The 19,259-nt window shown below is 37.0% G+C and overlaps 1 protein-coding gene and 1 long non-coding RNA gene across 8 annotated transcripts in view; one reads left to right on the top strand and one right to left on the bottom strand.

Moving 5' to 3' along the window:
* Nucleotides 1-7,874: 7,874 nt before the first annotated feature.
* SPON2 (spondin 2) overlaps nt 7,875-19,259 on the bottom strand; it is a 103,871-nt gene continuing 92,486 nt past the window's right edge. For 3 of the 7 annotated variants that reach the window (XM_035325391.1, XM_035325392.1, XM_035325396.1), the window contains exons 2-7: nt 14,456-14,519; nt 13,423-13,648; nt 12,821-13,044; nt 12,351-12,542; nt 11,123-11,297; nt 7,875-8,893 (exon numbers count right to left, since the gene is read on the bottom strand). In XM_035325391.1, the coding sequence (XP_035181282.1) occupies nt 8,715-8,893; nt 11,123-11,297; nt 12,351-12,542; nt 12,821-13,044; nt 13,423-13,648; nt 14,456-14,519 (1,060 nt within the window). In that variant the 3' untranslated portion in view covers nt 7,875-8,714. The other 4 variants (XM_035325397.1, XM_035325394.1, XM_035325393.1 and 1 more) reach the window with 4 other exon arrangements.
* Nucleotides 8,809-19,259, top strand: part of LOC118166460 — a 73,195-nt gene continuing 62,744 nt past the window's right edge. Inside the window, exon 1 of the long non-coding RNA XR_004750508.1 lies at nt 8,809-8,915. This is a non-coding gene — a long non-coding RNA (uncharacterized LOC118166460). The remainder of the gene's footprint in view (nt 8,916-19,259) is intronic.

The following is a 19,259-nucleotide window of genomic DNA, read 5'->3' as shown; positions in this document are numbered from 1 at the left end:
AGATACCCGGGCACCAGATACCCGGGCACCAGATACCCGGGCACCAGGACCGTGTGCTGCAATTTTCAGCAGCACAGTTCCCTGCCAAACCCTTTTCCCCCGCATTGTTTTTATCTATGGTTCAGTTACCTGTGCCTCTAGTGTCAATGTATTTTTTCCATCCTTTTTTCTCCTCTCCTCTCCATGGTCACGTTGGTCAATCTGCAGTGTGGTACAGGCTGTGTACCCACTCTCTCACAGTCCTTGCACCAAAGGACCCTTACCCCTGATACCTCAGAGACTGGTTTGTACAGGTGGGGAGGAAGATCAATTCTGTACATTGGTGAACGTCTTCCAAAGTTTTCTCCACAGCTAAGACACAGGCCTGTAGGGAAGAGGAGAGAGAGAGACTTTCTCCACACTGCCAGGGTTGTTTAGCCAGTTCACTCACCCTGGGTTCCTCCCAGGAACACTTACCTACCAGCTTCTGAACTTGAGTCACCTCCAAACTGCGTCACAGTGAAGTCGTACCACCACGGTTTTACTATACAGAGAAGGCACCACCAAATACAGCTAGCTCATAGAGTCACTAAAACTATTTCACAGAGATAGTAGAAAACATGAAGAAAAAGCAGCCTACTGGGGAACACTGAGTCCATTTCACCACAGCAGAAAAGCAACCTAGACAACCCAAGCCTCAAACCCCCCCAGGGAGGCAACTGCCCACAACCCCTCATGCTTCCTATATAGCAAAGGTCAAATGATCCACACCTGGCATATCTCACTTAACAAGGGTGAAGCCAAGAGACCTTGTGGAATAGGCTCATCTACCTGGCTTCAATGTTTTAAGGTCAATTGCTCCTTATCACTAACAGAAATACCCTGACAAGGGGCTTAGTTCTTAGAGTTGACCTAATGAATTAACTACAAAAGGTGCATAAGGGTCATATTTCTGTTAGTCATTCTGTGAGGAAAATTGGTACAGAGCTTGTTAAAAAAAAAAAAACAACAACAACAACAAAAAAAAATAAATAAAAGAAAGAAAGAAAGTAAAACAGAAAATGACCTTAAAGGGAAAATTGCTATCATAGGTTTTCATCTGTCTAGTCACGACAGAGAGAGAATATAGCAATCAGAATTACTTTTCTTGACTTTAATGTTATTTAAATTTACTTTTCTGAGATCTCTTCTTTATGCATGACTTTTCAAAATCTAGCCCCATGACCTCTGACTACAGTATTTACTGTATGGATCCATATGGATTTACATGTATACAAGTCCATGGGTCCAGATGGGATTCATCCCAGGGTGCTTAAAGAGCTGGCTGATGTCATTGTGTGATCTCTCTCAATTAGTTTTTTAACCATATTGGGAATCTGGAGAGGCCCCGGTAGACTGGAAGCTGGCAAATGTTGTGCCAATTTTCAAGAAGGGCAAGAAAGAAGATAGGCAATGACAGGCCTGTCAGTCTCACGTCAGTGCCTGGTAAAATTATGGAAAAGATGATCCTTGAAGTTACTGAAGCACACCTGGGGGACAATGCAGTCAGTGGTCCCAGCCAGCATGGGTTCATGAGGGGTAGGTCCTGCCTAACAAATTTGATTTCCTTTTATGATAAGATCACTCATCTAGTCGATCAAGAGAAACCAGCTGATGTGATCTTTTTGGACTTCAGCAAAGCTTTTGACACAGTTTCCCATAGGATCCTACTGGACAAAATGTCCAGCATACAATTAAACAAAAACATCATACGATGGGTAAGCAATTGGCTGACAGGCAGGGCCCAAAGGGTTGTGGTAAATGGGGTCACATCAGGCTGGCGGATGGTCACTAGTGAGGTCCTTCAAGGCTCCATTTTAGGGCCAGTCCTCTTCAATGTTTTTATAAATGATTTGGATGTAGGACTAGAATGTGTTTTGAGCAAATTTGTCGATGACACCAAACCTGGAGAAGCTGTAGACTCGGATGAGGGTGGAAAGGCCTTGCAGAGAGATCTGGACAGATTGGAGAGCTGGGTGAAATACCAACCACAAGAAGTTTAACAAAAGCAAGTGCTGGGTCCTGCACCTGGGATGGGGAAACCCTGGCTATCCATACAGACTGGGCAATGAGACGCTGGAGAGCAGCCCCGCAAAGAGGGATCTGGGGGTTGTGTTTGACAGCAAGTTGAATATGAGCCAGCAGTGTGCCCTGGCAGCCAGGAGGGCCAACTGTATCCTGGGGTGCATCAAGCACAGCATTGCTAGTCGGTCGAGGGAAGTGATCATCCCGCTCTACTCTGCGCTGGTGCGGCCTCACCTCGAGTACTGTGTGCAGTTCCGGGCACCACAGCACAAAAAGGACATTCAACTGTTGGAGAGTGTCCAGAGGAGGGCGACAAAGATGGTGAAGGGCCTGGAGAGAAAAACATATGAGAAGCGGCTTAGGTCACTGGGCCTGTTCAGCCTGGAGAAGAGGAGGCTGAGGGAAGACCTCATTGCAGCCTACAGCTCCCTCGCAAGGGGGAGTGGAGAGGCAGGTGCTGACCTATTCTCTGTAATCAGCAGTGGTGGGACCCATGGGAATGGTGTCAAGCTGAACAAGGAGGGGAGGCTTAGGCTGGACATCAGGAAGAGGTTCTTCACCGAGAGAGTAGTTGCACACTGGAACAGGCTCCCCAGTGAAGTAGTCACTGCACCACGCCTGTCTGAATTTAAGAAGCAGTTGGACTGTGCACTAAGTCACATGGTCTAAAATTTTGGGTAGACCTGTGCGGTGTCAGGAGTTGGACTTGATCCTTCTGGGTCCCTTCCAACTCAGAATATTCTATTCTACTTTGGCTGCATATAAACTATCATGTATAAATGCCAGGATCTGGATCTTCACTCACTATTCAGGTCAAAGCTGCACTCAAAGTTTTGGCTTTAATTTGGTTACATGACTACATTGCTGTTGTTGTGGTTTAACCCGCCTGGCAGCTAAACACCACACAGCCGTTCGCTCACCCTCCCCCCTTCCTCTCTGGGATGGGGGAGAGAAATAGGAAAATGAAGCCTGTGGGTTGACATAGAGACAGTTTATTAAGACAGGAGAAAAAAATAATAATGATAATAGTACTACTACCACTACTGATGGGTACGAAACAAATGATGCACAATGCAATTGCTCACCACCCGCTGACCGATGCCCAGCCTATCCAGTAAACTAAATACCTAATATTTCAGGTTGGTAGCTCTTAATGAATTATTTCACATTTGCAAAAGAAGCACTGGTTTGTGTTTATTGCATTTCACTGCACTCGCTATCTTAGAAGCTGCCTCAATAAAAAACATCTTTATCTAACACTGGTCAAGGGTCAAAACCAGCTGGGCCACCCAGCTGGAAAGCAGCTGCCTTGCAGAAAAGGACCTGGGTGTCCTAGAAGGCTAACGGTATCTGGGGCTGCATTAGGCAACGTATTGCCTCAAGAGAGGTAGTCCTTCCCCTCTGTTCAGCACTGGTGAATCCACACCTGGCATACCCTGTCCAGTTCTGGGCTCCCCACTACCAGAGAGGCATGGAGCCACTGGAGAGAGTCCCTTCCTTCCAAGAAAGGGCCACAAAGATGATGAAGGGACTGGAGTACCTCTGCTACAAGAAGAGGCTGAGAGAGCTGGGACTGCTCAGCCTAGAGAAGGACCGGGGTGAACTTATCAAAGCCTATAAATACCTGAAGGAAAGGTGCAGAGAGGGTGAAGTCAGGCTGTTTTCATGGTGCCCAGTACCAGGTCAAGAGGCACAATGGGCACAAAGTGAAACACAAGGGCCCAATCAACACATCAGGAAACACTGCTTTACTGTGTGTGTAACAGAGCACAGGCACAGGTTGCCCAGAGAGGCTGTGGAGTCTTCCTCCCTGAAGACCTGCAGAAGCCACCTGGACTTGGTCCTGGGCAACCTGCTCTGGGTGGCCCTGCCAGGGGGTTGGACCAGATGACCTACAGAGGTCCCTTCCAACCTAAAACAATCAGTCATTCTGTGTGATTTTGTGGTTATTCACAGAATCACAGAACCACAGAATCACAGAACTGTAGGGGTTGGAAGGGACCTTGAAAGATCATCGGGTCCAACCCCCCTGCCAAAGCAGGTTCCTCAGGGAATTCAGTATATTTTATAGCATGAAGTATCTTCACAGAAGTTCTGGCAAAAGTATTAGTTCACCTCTGGGAAAATACTATATCCCTGTACTGATAAAGAAACTGTCCAAAACGAGGAGCCTTGATTTCTTAAACATTAATGCTTTTCCTTTCACTCCATATGGTTAAGGTTGGAGGGATACAAATCACATCTCATGGCCATTGAAGCCTGAAGAGTCTCAAGGGTGATGTTAGGACTCCATTACTACTTTAGCATTTATCCATCAGATCTAATTTTATATTACTCAGAATCTCATTTCATAATTGGACTCTTAGCCCTCCAGCACAGGGAGATCTTGACTGACATGCACCTGTATAAATTCTCATGCCTTTCTGTATTTGCAAGAAGTATATTTTTAGCTGCAGACTGTGAACTACTTAAGCAACTGTACTTTTAGCTTTTTATTTATTTCTTGGGGTCTCCAAAAAATCATGTTCTAATGACCAAAGAAAAGTAGAAGGGGATGTCACTTTATCCTTCACTCTGCCCAGACACATTACTTCTATATGCCTGTCTAGCAAATACTGACATAGTAGGGCTGTTGAATTTCAAACAAAGAAAAATATATCAGTCTCCAGGTGATCAGGATGCCATGCAACATATGGAGAGCATTTTGTCTCAGGCATTCAGAGTACCTGTAATTTATCATGGACCAAATTTCTACATATTACATCCTGTTAAGCAGGATTTAGCCGATTTCAGAATTGCTGATTCAGGTGTTAGATTTATTTTCTGAGCATATTACATATTATCATGGAATAGCCTATATTACCTTTATTATGTTGTATCAGGACTGATATTCCCAAAGTACTTCAATTACCCAGGACTGAGAGTATCCTGAACTGGCTTTGTCTTCAATGCCAGCAAGTACTCTCAGAACTTTTGCTCACACACCAGTTATGTCCTGTTGGGGACGGTTCTACCTCTATGATCAGAGAAGCTGGCATTCAAACTCCCTCCTGTTCTAGAAATTAGGTACACACTAGTTTCTGTTATCATGCTTACCTTAGGCAGTGTGGCTAGGGTATTGGAACTTGGATATCAGAGCTTGGTATTCAATGAACCCAAGACTGTCTCTCTCCAGAATGATCTTTAATAGAGGACCCTGTGCAATTTTGACATTCACCTACAACATTTCTCAGCAGGTTTGGTGGATATGAATTGGTCAGAGTTAGTTCACTCATCCTGTCTGATACACTCATCCCCTCCATCTCCTCAACAGTGGGAAGACATATTTACTTTACATAAACTTTAACAGGGCTTCAAACTGCAGTTAGTTCGTCTGTTTCACACATACACACACACACCAGTCCCTCTGGTAGTATTAAATATCTACCCTCTCCTTTAGTCCACCTAACATTTATATTATAGCACCTAGGAGAACTTTTCAGTACCATGAATCATATCAATCTCTCTTGTACCCTCACTTATCTACAAAATTACCCTGATATTTCCCAGTCAGTTAGCACCAAGGTGCTACTCTAGATGTCTGCAGAGAAGCAACATCCCATAAAAAAGCATAAATGTAGACCATTTCAGAAGACATTCCTGCTTACTGGTAGGAAGAGCTTTCATGTGTTCACAGCTAAGTGTTCTTAAATTCCATAAGGTCCTGGACAACTTGTTCTCAGTAATGGGTTACCATATTCCACTAAAGGAATTGAATTTGGCATTCATGATTTTTGTAGGACCATGGTTTAAGTCAGTGGTTTTGCTGCTACACTTACCTTTATCTGTGTCTTTCTTTGCTGCAAGAATGTCCATCCTGACATGAAAACTGACTATTCCTGCATAATATTCTCATTGAATAAATAAATAAATAAATATTTCCAAATCCATTCTAAGTTTCTTTCCAAAGTGTTTTATGACATTAGTTTAACCCAGAAATTAATTTGTGCTTTTCTTTCCCTAAATTCCATGTATTTAGTACCATAGTATCTTGGCTGCCAGCCATCTGCAACAATAGATATGAGGGAAGAGTAAGGAAGAACTGATCTGTCAGATCTGTCAGATCTGTCTGTCAGACAGAACTGTCTTTGCTGTCCCAGAACTGTCAAGACAAATTCAAGACGGTGCTGAAAGTAGAAGTTATAAAGGCCTACCCATAGCCAAACAGGGATCACATACCTCATTAATCAGTTTAATAAAGGTATATTATGAGAAATGTGCTCCATCATCAGAATGTGCTTCACTAGAACTCACTGTACCCACAGTTTTGCCAAGAAATGTCTGTCCCTGGTATTTGCAAAGTGAATATCCGAAACTATACTTATGGCCTTCTCCAAATACTACAGTATTACAGGGGCATGCAAACAGGATTCCATATTTACCAGTGCCTTCTGAAGACACTGTTTACAAAAAAAAAAAAAAAAAAAAAAAAAAAAAGCTTAGCCACATAACTAACTGGATAGGAAACTTTTGTTTGAAGGAACCTGCAATGAATATTCATATGTAAACACTAAAATAGAAAGGAAAGTTACTTATCACTACTGGACTTTATTGAAATGTGTTGACCTTTTGCATATCCACTTCCCTTTCTACTCCATCTTCTCCTTGGGAAACTTTTTGGCTTCAGGAAAGCAGAGGGACTCTGCTTTCAAGTCATATCCTATACAGCTGACATCCTACATTTGAGTCATGTACACAATTACAGGTGTAGGTATTTTTCTGTTGGGCTTAGCCCTTTCGTTATTCTGAAGATGTGAAAAAGCAAAACTTTAGTGTTTAGGGAAGGTCTTGGAAGGTTCTTTCAAGGATACTTTGCACTTCAGCAAAAATTGTTTTCACTAATTCATAATGTAAACTTGCATCTGAGTTCTGCTCAAGACACTTTCTGAGTTTAGTCCTATGAGCAGCTGATGAATCAATTTCAATTTAGTTTCTGTCCTCAAAGAGAATTTAAGTATGTGCAATAATAAGTTTAACAGAAAAGAAAACAGTAAGTGAGGAAAAAAATAATATAAATAGGAGACAGAAAAAATGGAAAAGATGTAGAAATTGACTAAACGCAAAACATGGAAATGATACTGCAATAACACTATTTCCATTATAGAATGGACACAGGGGAACATCAAGAAAATAAAGTATAATAAAAAGAATACTGAAATAATTTTTGAAAAACATGCAACAGGGGGAATCTGAAGAATGTAAGATGTAGAAATTCCTATACTTAGCTCTAACAACTGTGCATTCATCAGCATCGCAAGACCAACTTAGTTTAGCCTGATAAAGTTTCAAGTTTCTTTGGGTCTTTGCAAGATTTATCTTCTGTAAAATATATATAGAGAACATTTTTATATGTTTCTACTCTACAGAGAATACAGTGTGTTCTTTTAAGTACATAATAAAGATTGCAATATTTGATATATTCCAAAATGAACCTACACATATACAACTCAACATCTCCTGTTCAATATCTTTCCTGTGTGTTTGTAGAATTGCAGTGTGCTGTAAAAGTTTTCTGGGTTGATTATAAATATCGCCTACTGAACAGTCTTACTTCAAAATTCTTTTCCAGTTGGTAGCCACAACTCTTTATAAGCCACATGTTACATTCATTTTATAACAGTTATTTGAGCATTAAACCTTGCCATCTGGAACAGTTTCTAACATACAGTGTTTTGTTAGTGCTGTGTATACTTCAGTCTTAGATAATAAAATGTCATTAAGTTTTCTCTGTGCAAAGGCTAGGATGACCCAATTAACAGCAAATATGTTTAAAGAAACATGAAGACATTTACTGCACATATAAAGAGAATTATATAATTTATGTTATGGTCAACAGTGTTAGCTTCTTAACAGTTATTTTTCAGAAAACTGTCACATGAGGGACACCCACCAACCATCAGTCAGGTCTCAAATCTCAGTTAACATTTTTAATTAAGTTCAGAACTTTTGTACTAGCATTCAAACTTCTGTTTTATTGGTTGAGTGTCCTCATGATATGTATTCTTCTCGTGTTTGAGGGGAGAAAAAAAAAAAAAAAAAAAAGACATTTTCATGTCTTAAGTCTCAAGACAAGTTTATTCAGCCATGTTATTCTCTTAGCCATACTGCAAACATCTGGTCACTCTGATTTATGTATTTTCTGAAGAAAGGCAAGTAAAACATGTTTAGAAAGACGACAAAAATGCCAATAAATTATAATAAACATAATTTAGAGAAAAAATTAATTTCTAGGTATAAATAGTTGTAAATCAACAAATTACAGCATTTAAGAATGTTACCAGTTTAGATTTTGTGATAGAAAGATTTTTACATGTGTGAAGCGTAATCTTTCCAAATGTCTTCTTTTCTGCCACTAGAGGGTACTCCAAGAACTTACAGTATATGTATAACAAAGATTTATTTGGGTTTTTAGGTCTGTAAATTTTCGAGAACTGTTGTCATACTAAACCTTAAGAATTTAACCCCCAAAAAATTCTTGATATTAAACAACAACTTTCAAAACCAGTCTAATATCTTTTCCACAAAATAGTGCAGCATACCTGAATTATAAGGAACATTGAATGACATGTAGTTTAGATTTAGTTAAACTTATCCTACTTTTAAATTATCTAAATTATTATCTTTTATTTATTTCAGACACAATTATCTGGTTCACATCCTGTTTCTTCATCCAGATTTGGACAAGGAGTTCCATTATTGGCAGGGTGAAGAAGTACAAAACGAGTTCTGATCTTGGTCCCTGGTTTTCTGCAAGGACCTCTACAGAGACCCCAGGAAGACCATTGAGAAACCTCACAGTCCAGTGGTGTTTCTGCAATATACACAATAAAAAGGTAACTACAGAGATTTGTGCTTAAAGCAAATACATAGTTGGCAAAGCATTAAGGAATGATGATCAAGTAGTGTTCTTTCTTATACAAAAATACATGTGATATTAATAAAATCCATATGTCATCTTATAAATCAAAAAGTCTGTTTTCAGCCCCTAAACCCAGGGGCATTGGTACTATTATTGTTGCAGCCTAGAGACTGTCTGAGGTACTACATCAGTAGTGCAGCAGATTACTTATTGAATTGAAAATATAGAATTTCCATCAAATAAAACTATTTTTAAAGTAATTGCATTCAAAAGATTACATTCCAAGAAACATGTACTGTCAGTTTTATAACTCATTTGCCATTGCATAGCTTACTAAAAACACCAGGATTAAAGGTTTTATCTGGTTTATTTATGTATGCATATATTTCTCTGGCGATGTATATTGTTCCTGTAGTTGTTAATATCAAATTCCATTGAACTCTAATTCCAATTTGCTTCAGAAGTAACAAATGTCACATTTCTTAATCAGTAAATCTTCTCAATATTTTTTAGTGTGTATGCTACAGTTTCCTTTACCAGTAAAGAAATTCTGTAACTATAAGGCTTCTAATACTAAATGTGTTTTCAGTACAGTTTTAATTTAATTTAATACTGGAACTAAATAAATCAGAAACTCTAAAGTACTTTTCATATTGTATACTTTCTTTGAAAATACCTGTCTTAAAAATATAGGTGCTTATTCCTTAACAGGTTAAATAAAAATATTGCTTGTCACAGGAAATTGCATCAAATCTGTGTATTACAGCATTTGTGGGTAAAATAACTGTGCACAAGACCAGCTTCAAGATTTACTGTATCAAATGTGTGACTTCTGGTATAAATTTCTGGCATTACAATGGAACCCACTACTTCTGTTGTAATCACCAATACCTGTGCTTCTAGCAGGAACAAGTGACACAGTTTGATCTCTGATCATTAAATCTGTCCTTTTGCTTAAGGAATATATTTTTGAATAGACTGGTTTACTGGTTAATATACTATAAAATGAGGCTGTAGGATTTTAATTTATTTATTTATTAAATACTGTACTTTAAATGAATTGTTTTAGATTTAAATGCTAAAAAGGGCCAAATATTCCTTTCAAATGTTGTGGTAAAGACATTACTGAAAATGTGATTTGAAGCGATCACTTTGAATATGTGTTCTTTACTAATAGTAATACATTTAAGCAGAAGTTGATAGAGAAATGCACTTATTAAAGTATAAAATGTGTGGAGAATTAGCTTTATTTTAGTGATTAAAAGGTAACTTTAGGACAAAGCTAGAGGCATTCAATCTTTAATTCTGGAGAAGCTCTTCTTGGAACGTAGCAGATACTCTAGAAATACATTGGGGATTTAGCCCTTTGCTAAATGGGCTAGAATGGGCTTAAATTGCTAAATTAGTCCCTCAAATGGTATTTGGGATGTCAGTCTTCTTATTCTTAACCATTCCTCTAACAATTTATTAAAAGTCAATAGAAGACTATAAAGAGCATACCAAAGGTAGACACTAACTGGTATCTTTCCCTTGAAACAGATATAGTATTTTTTGTTTTGGAGATTGGAAAATTACCCTTCAGACTGATTTGAGTCAGATATTTGAACGTCACCCCTACCTAAACAAGTTTTTTGGGTAAATTTTTAAGGAAAGAAAAAAGAGAGAACAGTGTTTCTGTTGTCAGGATGTCTGCTGCTATCACAAATATGTCCAAATCAATTGAATTATTTCAATTCTTATTTCACATAGCTACTAAGCCCTCTGACACAGAGACAACAGTACTAGTTCTTTTTTTTTTTCCATCATCATGCAAGAATTTAAGCGGGAGTACTTACTTCAAAAGAATTTGTGAAACTTTGTCTCTGATCAAATATTGTTTATTTCTCATAAAATTCACTGACCTATAGTGATACTAAGGCTTGAGTAACCCTCACTGTGGATATAACCCAACCCTTTGAACTACAGCTCAAATATGAAATCCATTCCTTATTTTTTCAGGGATTCTCTTTTATGTCAACTGGCTTGTTTTATTTCCCATATGTAAGTCTGGAAACTATTGCAACGCAGATAAAATATTCTGCCTAATCGCCTATTTCATCCACATCCCCCGCCAGATTTCCAGATATTTTCTGAATGAATAGAAATAACACAATTGAGCATATCAAAGTGCCAATCACTTACCTGAGATGGAGTCTAATATTTCATTACTTTTAGCTTGCTGATTAAGATGAGGTATAGGAAGACCCAGCTGGTTTCTCTTTAATTTCACCATTGTTACTTGAGCAATAGGTGGCAAAATTTTGAGTTTGGGATAATAAAATGAATTTGCTGGGTGACTTGGGGAGGAACAAGTGATCTGTGAAATAAGCAGGAAACCTTAAATAAACTACATCATACTAGTAAGAAATAACTGGAAAACCATGTTTACACATCATGTTGATTCTTTTTGGCAAGCAAAATGCATTAAAATGGTTTCTTTGAATCCCAGTTCTCCAGACTACTGTTGGTAATCCCAGACTTTTTGCACAAAATGCTTTGGGATTGGGCACAATGAATTGTGCCAGCCTTTGGATGGAGGACTGGAATGGGAGGTACTGAAAGCAGAGATGTTTGGAATGGTTTGATGGGAAGCAGAGGATATTATTACAAGACAAAATACAAGATTATTAAATAATAGTATTAGGTATGCTGTAGCAGCTGTTATGTGGGTATAGAAGGCCAGATGGATTGTTTTCCAGCTTCTCTGTTCTTTTTCTCACTGCTCATTAGCACAGCATTTGGCTTTAGAAGAACTGACCTTAAGGAAAGGACTGACTGAATGTTTATAGTATTCAAAACCTTTGAGTCAAGATGCTCTGTTTCCCAACACCCATAAATGACAAAAGCAAAAAGCAAGAAAAAAAGATTGGAAGTGGGGTCGCTGCAGTAGCAATGAAGAAGGTCTCTGCTTTCCATTAGCTCCTTTCCCTCAAATGTAGCAGTTTCAGGTTTCAGCAATACTTTCTACTGAAAACTCCTCCCCAGATCAGTACTTACAATTCTCAACTTAGAATTTTCCTGTTTAGACACTTTTAGTCATGCCAAGACTTTTTGGAATCTTTTTATTTTCCTATATTTTTAAGAATTATTAAAAACCATGTTAAAATCTCATATTTTACATAAATAACTTTACATGTAAGCCATTTTTTATGATCCATCTACATTTACTCAATAAAATAACAAGATATAGAAAATGAACAAGAGCAGTAGGGTTATCAGCTATTAATAAATCCATGTAGAGAGAGTGTTAGCACTCTCAAATACAGAAATCAATTTCACAAGATAATCTATTGAGTAATTAAAGGATAGTTATCTTTTAAAGGGAGGACTCAAAATAGTACAGGGTACTAAACTATGTATATACACCTACCTCTGTAACTGTATCCTGTGGAATAGTGGCAAAGTTTGGGGAGGAAAATGTGAAACCACTGTCTGTTCCAGCGTCATATGGAAATAGATCTACTGATACTTCTTCCATCCAGTGGTCTCCTTCACAGAGATTTAGGCTGTCAATACCCACAAACCAGTCGGGGCTTGGCACAATTCGTACAACGAATGAAACCTAATGAAACAAAACAACCCATCAGGATTGCATCACTTAAGTTCCAATCCTAGTTATTGCAATTGTAACTTAACATTTTTGAAGGAAATGGTCTTTTTTATGCTTCTACTGTATAGAACTCATACAGTAATCCCTGCAATTTGCAATGCTCTTTTAGTAATATTTTTGCATTACCTTATTTCTACCAGTGAGAACTCAAATATTTAATTTTGTGTACTAGTAACCATTAAAACAAACAAACAAACAAAACTTTAAAGATTATGTGCATATGTACTTACTAAGGGATGTCTTGAATGCACTTCTAATTCAGTGGAAGTTTGTCCTGTACCACTGGAAATGGCAGGAGCAGAAAAGATTCCATGTACACTCTGAATTTTCTCTCCAGCTTCTTCTATTTCTTTCATTAATACCCATGCTTCACCCTTTTCAGCAAAATCACGTACACCATTGCTGGCATATTCATTTTTTTTCCACATGCTGTAGTCAGAACTATGAGTAACACCTATTTGAGTGAATACATTGCATGACATAAAAGTCTGTTTTAGATTGTCCCTATTTCTTCAGTTTCTCTGTTTTATTTCTGAGGTTAAAAAAAAGAAAAGTTGTGTATAAAAATGAGTGAACACTAAAACATTTGACTTATCATTGTTTATTTCAGCTATAACCAATTGAAAACAGAAGTCAATTGAAAACAGTTGTAGATTTTTGAAAGCATTGTGGATACTTCAATTTATGCATTTCATTCTTAATAACTTTGGCTCTTTTCTTTCTTTTTACATTAGTTACATTAAAATTTACTATTGAGAAGAAAAAATAAATAAATAAAAATCACAGTGGTCAAGAATTTATCTGATCTTAAAACTATACATACTTCACTTACCTAGCATTGATGACCACTGTGCTGGGGGCCTATATAGTGGATACTGCTTAGGGAAAGCAGTCTGGCTCCATTTCCCTGTGAAGATTATGCTGTACTTTGCAAGTTCCTCTGCTGCACAAATAGAATCATCACGCACAGGCAGGCTGCTGGCATAACCTAGAATTGTTACAAGCAATGTCCAGATAATTTTGCTGGAGCAGTAGACAAACATCAAGTTTTCCATTCCCTTCCATGTGAAAAGGAAAAAAAAAAAAAAAAAAAAAAAAAAAAAAGACATATTAGTCACTCTAAACTCAAAACTGAATAAGAGTTACTTAATGTAACAGAGCATAAGATATAACAAAAAGAAAACATATATCCAAAGCACTAAAACCGTTATGCTTCTAAAAACATTATTATAATGCTTTCGGATTTGATATTTCCAGGCTATATACTACAAATCTGTAACTCTACCTGGGACAAGTGTTTCTAATGAAAATAAAAATATCTTAACCTTGTTCATAGTACTACCTCAGAAAAATCTGTTTCTGATTTTCTTCTGAAATCTTATTAGAGTCACATCTTGAATTAATTAGAGTAGCAACTGTTTCTGTGGAAAACATTAGTGGTATATTTATTCTTCTAAAGATTAAATTGCAGGTTACTTTGCCAAAAGAAATGGTTTATTTTAAATTTGTGTCCTACAAAGACTGTTTTATGGCATAACATTTAAAATCAAATACATTTCAAATATATATAAATTACTTTGCTGTCATAACTTGTGCATTAAAAAATACATTGCAATTGCTTCAGATTGTTAAAGCTACAGAGTTATTAGAAACCAATATTTTTAAAAAGTTGCTGTCATAGGCTGTGCAAATTTTGTTTTTAAATTAATATGATAATTGCATCAGGCTGTTGAACTCAAGCAATTTTTTAAAATAACAGCCTTAAAAACTTACTTTTAAATGCTTTTTTCCTTTGAGAGAACTATGCAAACATAACTAAAACACTAATAATATATTAATTTGTAAAAAGAGCAGTGAATACTCACTAAATATTTCCTCTGGAGCACTGGAAGGGGGAGAGCACCTGCTTTTGCTGGCAGCTGAGTTGGTCTGCAAGAGAAGACAGTAGGAGTCTTGCTATTTATGCCTGAAGAGGGTCCCTTTGGTCCAACAATTATTGTAATCTTTAGACTTTCCAGGTTTGCAAAAACCATGCCATCTTCTTACTTGCAATCTTTTTGGATGGACTATCAGAGGTTTCCTGTATGTCAACTGCTTCAGGTTCCTATCAGAAGCTTGTAATGCCGAATAGATGAAATGCTTTAAAAAAAAATACCTTGGATTCTTACTAATACTTCGGGTTTTCTGGTGACTTTACAGTTCTCTGTTCTTATTAATGCCTCTAAGCTATACAAATGAACTGATTCCAATGCTGGAATAGTTCTACTGAATACACTTTAAATGAGAAGCATGTTTTCTTGTAAGTTTTATTGTCTGACAGATGCTCCTTCCAAACATTTACAGAGAGCTTGCTCACTCTCACACACCATATGTATGTGTTCAAATAAAAGGGGTGAGGCAGCTAAAAAAGTCAAGAGGAAAAAAAAAAAAAAAAAAGTTGCATTTCATAATTGCACATACTCACACAGACTGTCTCCTGCAAATATGAATTAATTTAAAGTAGTACAGTGTATATTTTTGTGTTCTACAGCACCGTATGCTGGATGATGAAAGGGCTCTGTAACATTGTGGTTTCTTTGGAAAGAGTGGTTTTGGGAAGCTCTGAAATTTTTCTTAGCTGTCTTCAGAGTAAAAACCCCCAGATAAAAATCTCATTATTAAGGTTAAATCATACAACTTCTGTAGCACAGTACATATACTTAACTCACTAAAATTATTTAAATTGCCTATGAAGAATTATGCTTAATACAGTGACCCAATTAAGATATAATGTTTAATATTTATTTTAAATCATTTTCCCTACAACCTTTTTTAAATGCCTGTAGGAAAAATAAGGGCTTTGTGCCATGCTTATAAGGTTAACAAATGCTACTGCGGCTGATCAGCAGAGGAAGTTCAAAAGTTTACAATGAACCATGAAGAAAGTCTTGCACAGAGTCTACTTCTGAAATTGTGAGGAATGTCACTGAAGTACTTCCACAGATATCTAATAAGATGGTACAGCATATGGAAAAAAAAATATGTTATTTTTCAGATGTAAATCCCAGGCCATCATTGGATTATAGCTTAAGTGACATAAGCTATTGTCCACCAGGAGGGTGTTACCAACCAAGCAGTTTGAGTTTTGTGGCAATTTAAATGGAATTTTCTCTTTCTATTCTGCCTCCTACCCATGGTAAATCAGCAAGAAAAGCCAAGATACAAATAAACTGTGATGTCTAAATGACGTTCATTTCTCTATTGTCCTGGCAAAATGGAATCTATTGAAAGTTTAAATATACATGAATTCAGCACCCAATATCAACACTTAATGTATATCTGGATAGGTTATGGGAACACTGGAGCAGGTTAATTATTTAGATATGGTTGTGCCCTCTATTTCCAAGTTTCCTTCCTCTGTCCTATATTCTTCCCAGTGAAAACATCCATGTTTCCCATAATTTACTTCTGTTCTAGGAGCCAGAGTTCCCTAAGAAAATGGACAAAGAGACTCTGTGGATATTTTTACACCATTTTTTTTGAGTGTTTTTTGGAGGATGTTATGTGAATTACATCCAGCTCTCATCCTCCTATGCACAGAATTCCAAATCCACAAGTTCCTTAGAGAATTGAGTCTACCTATATATGAGAAGTGGGTGATGTCTCCAGCTCATGCAGCCTTCTATAGGCTATAAAAAGGTCCCATAAGTATTATAATATGTTGCAGGTAGAATTGTTAAAATAAAATTATGTACTACTATCTTTAAACTTCAGTTGGTTCTGTGGTTATCTTTATCATCACAATTACTGATCCAGCTAAATTCACATATTGAAACATACTGTAACACTTCCTTAAACTGAGTACAAATCAATTAGTTCTGCATCCAGCACAGAATTATTTAGGAGATCAGACTCTTCCTCTCAAACAGAAATTACTGCCAAAAAGCACATCACCAGACTAGACCATTCTAGTTCCATGACTACATATTATGAATGGCTCCAGGAATAGGACAATACATGCAGGCAACATAATTTGGCTCAGATATTATAAGGAAAACGTACTAAATGATGAAAGACTGAATTGTCGGAAGTCATGAACTTGGGAAGTCGTTTGAGGTTTCTAAGTACGGATTACACAAAGAAATATCAAAACTGAGAAAAGTTACAGTTGATTCTCTCTTAGAATAGTCCCTTATGATGCTTTGTACTGAGCATCTGAGATGTTTTCCAGATCTACAATTTTGGGTATGCAGTTAATCCTTCTTCTAGAGTACCATTATTCCAATTTCTTGAGGTTATCAGACTCTTCAACTTAAATATACAGTTAATGGAAAAAAACTGAGCCTAGATATTTTACTTTCCTACCTTACCACTCTGCTAATTAGGGACTTTTAAGTTTGAAAAACTGGAGAAGGATTCTTTCCTCAAAGTATGAAGGAAACTGGATTATAGTCCTTAGGGTTGCTCTCAGATCCTGGTCCAGAATGGAAGTTTTCTTTGTTAACATTGCTACAGTGGACCATTCACACTTTACAATAAGTGCTCTGCTGAGACAGAGTTCTCAGGAGGAATAAAATATTCAGAACCTACAAACTTATTCTTATCTTTTTTTGTTTCCACAGTGAAATTGTTGGACAAAGTACAGCAAATTTAAATTTTATTTATTTATCTTCCCTTCCCCCTCTCATCACCTGCCACCCTCATAGGTGAAGGAGGGGAAAAGACACACCGAATAATGTCAGAAAATACTAACTCCCAATCTATTACTTTAAATGGAAACCGTGCTAAGTGTAATCAGTCTCTGACACTGTGAAGGACAGAATATCAAATTTAGTATCTCATAGATGGGAAAAAAAAAAAAAAAAAAAAAACTCCCCCCCAAAAAACAAACAGATTTCCACTCAATGAATTACATTCATGGCTGGGAAGCCACTGATGCCAAATTTCTGTGGGCCAGTAGTTGGAGAAAAAAATTGCTGTGGCATCAGAATCTCTGATTGCATTCCTTCTTTGGTGTGCATGTCCCATTAAAAACAGATGAAAACTCATGAAAAACAGGGAGAAAAAAACTTCCATTTAGAAACCATTTTGCCTGTATATAGATTTTTTTTTCTTTTACAGCAATATATACATATTTTTTCAAGTCTGTGTGTTTTCCTGTACACCTATTTTCCATCCTGCTTAACACAGACAAGGTTTATTTTACTTAAACATCAGTGCTGAACTATGCCTTGTATTTAATTTTGTTTGTGTCTGTGTGCAACTCCTGCTGTGTCTTGTCAATAAGAAAACTGTCTTACAGTTTCTGCAGGCTTTACCAACATTCAAAGTGTGAAAGATAGAAAGTATAAAACAAAAATGTTGTGTTTTTATAAATAACGGTCATAACTGTTTCTAAAATATTCTCTATTTTTGCTAACCTAAAATAATAAAACAAGAAAAAAATAAAGTCTACTTAAAGATAGAGCAGTACATTTAGTACATGTTGATTCTTGTATCATTTACACTATATGAAAACATTTATATGAATGTGTTTAGGCTATAACACAGCAATATAGTGCATCAAAAGGGTGTCAATTCCATTTTGATTAGCCACAGAATAATTTAACCCTTTCCCTGGTAAACAATGAGATTGGCATGATTAGTTACGACTTCCAATTAACCTGTGAGATTAAAAGGAAGGCGATTTGACTAAAATGACTGATCTGAAGTTAGCTTACCCACCTTTATTCAGAACAAAAGCTCCAGAAATTTTGTTTCTCTATTCCTAAAATGCTATCTTACATTAAAACCGTACTAAAACAATTTCCATTTTGCTGGTAAGTAGTATATGTACAACTTTGATACGTGCAGGCTGTTTAATATACTTCTGAATATCTAGCATCTCTTTGTGTACCAAGAAAAACATAACATTGTATTACTGAAGAAGGATTAAACACCCATACTTTCTCTCCTGCAGTTACCATGGATACACATACGATTATGGGCACTCAAAAATGCCAAAAGGTTTACATTCAGTCAAAACCCTCTAAATTGTAAAATCTGAATATCACAGTGGTAAGCAGCAGGATATTGTACCATGAAGAAGTTATGGTGTTGATTTGGAAGACTTTATAAAATACCATACTTATATAGGACAAGAAAGCATTCCCAATACTGGATGTTGTAATGGTAGTTAAGGCAACTTTAAATCTCAACTTATCTTTTGGGATAAGGATTTAGTTTGCAGACTAAGGCACCTAAAATATGTGTATGCTTATGATCTAGATATGTAAATTACCACTATGTATAATGGAGGTATAATCATTATAGTCTATATAATCTAGAGAACTGTTCAGCTCACCCTTTAATACACACCTATATTTGACCAAATGAATAACTGATGAATAGCTCTCTTGTCTCCACTAACTGTATTATTAGACTCACTATTGGCCAGACACCTAGCCCACATAAGTAACTGATTCAGGTATCTTTATCTGTAACTGAATCTAAAACCAAGTGGACTTCATTAAATGTTCCCACTGATGGCTATAATCAAGGTTGAACCTGCTGGTAGTTCAACCTGCTGCACCCTGTATTTTGAGTCTACAGATTAACATTATGAGGGTGTTGGGTTTGGGTTTTGTGTTGCTTCTTGGTTTGCTTTGTTTGTTTTTTAATTCAGGGCTCATTGCGAATTCAGACCAAGAT

This window comes from Oxyura jamaicensis, chromosome 4, assembly GCF_011077185.1.
Source record: "Oxyura jamaicensis isolate SHBP4307 breed ruddy duck chromosome 4, BPBGC_Ojam_1.0, whole genome shotgun sequence".
Classification (NCBI taxonomy): domain Eukaryota; kingdom Metazoa; phylum Chordata; class Aves; order Anseriformes; family Anatidae; genus Oxyura; species Oxyura jamaicensis.
Note: the sequence above shows the minus strand (reverse complement) of the source record. Positions and strands in the feature narration are given on the sequence as shown.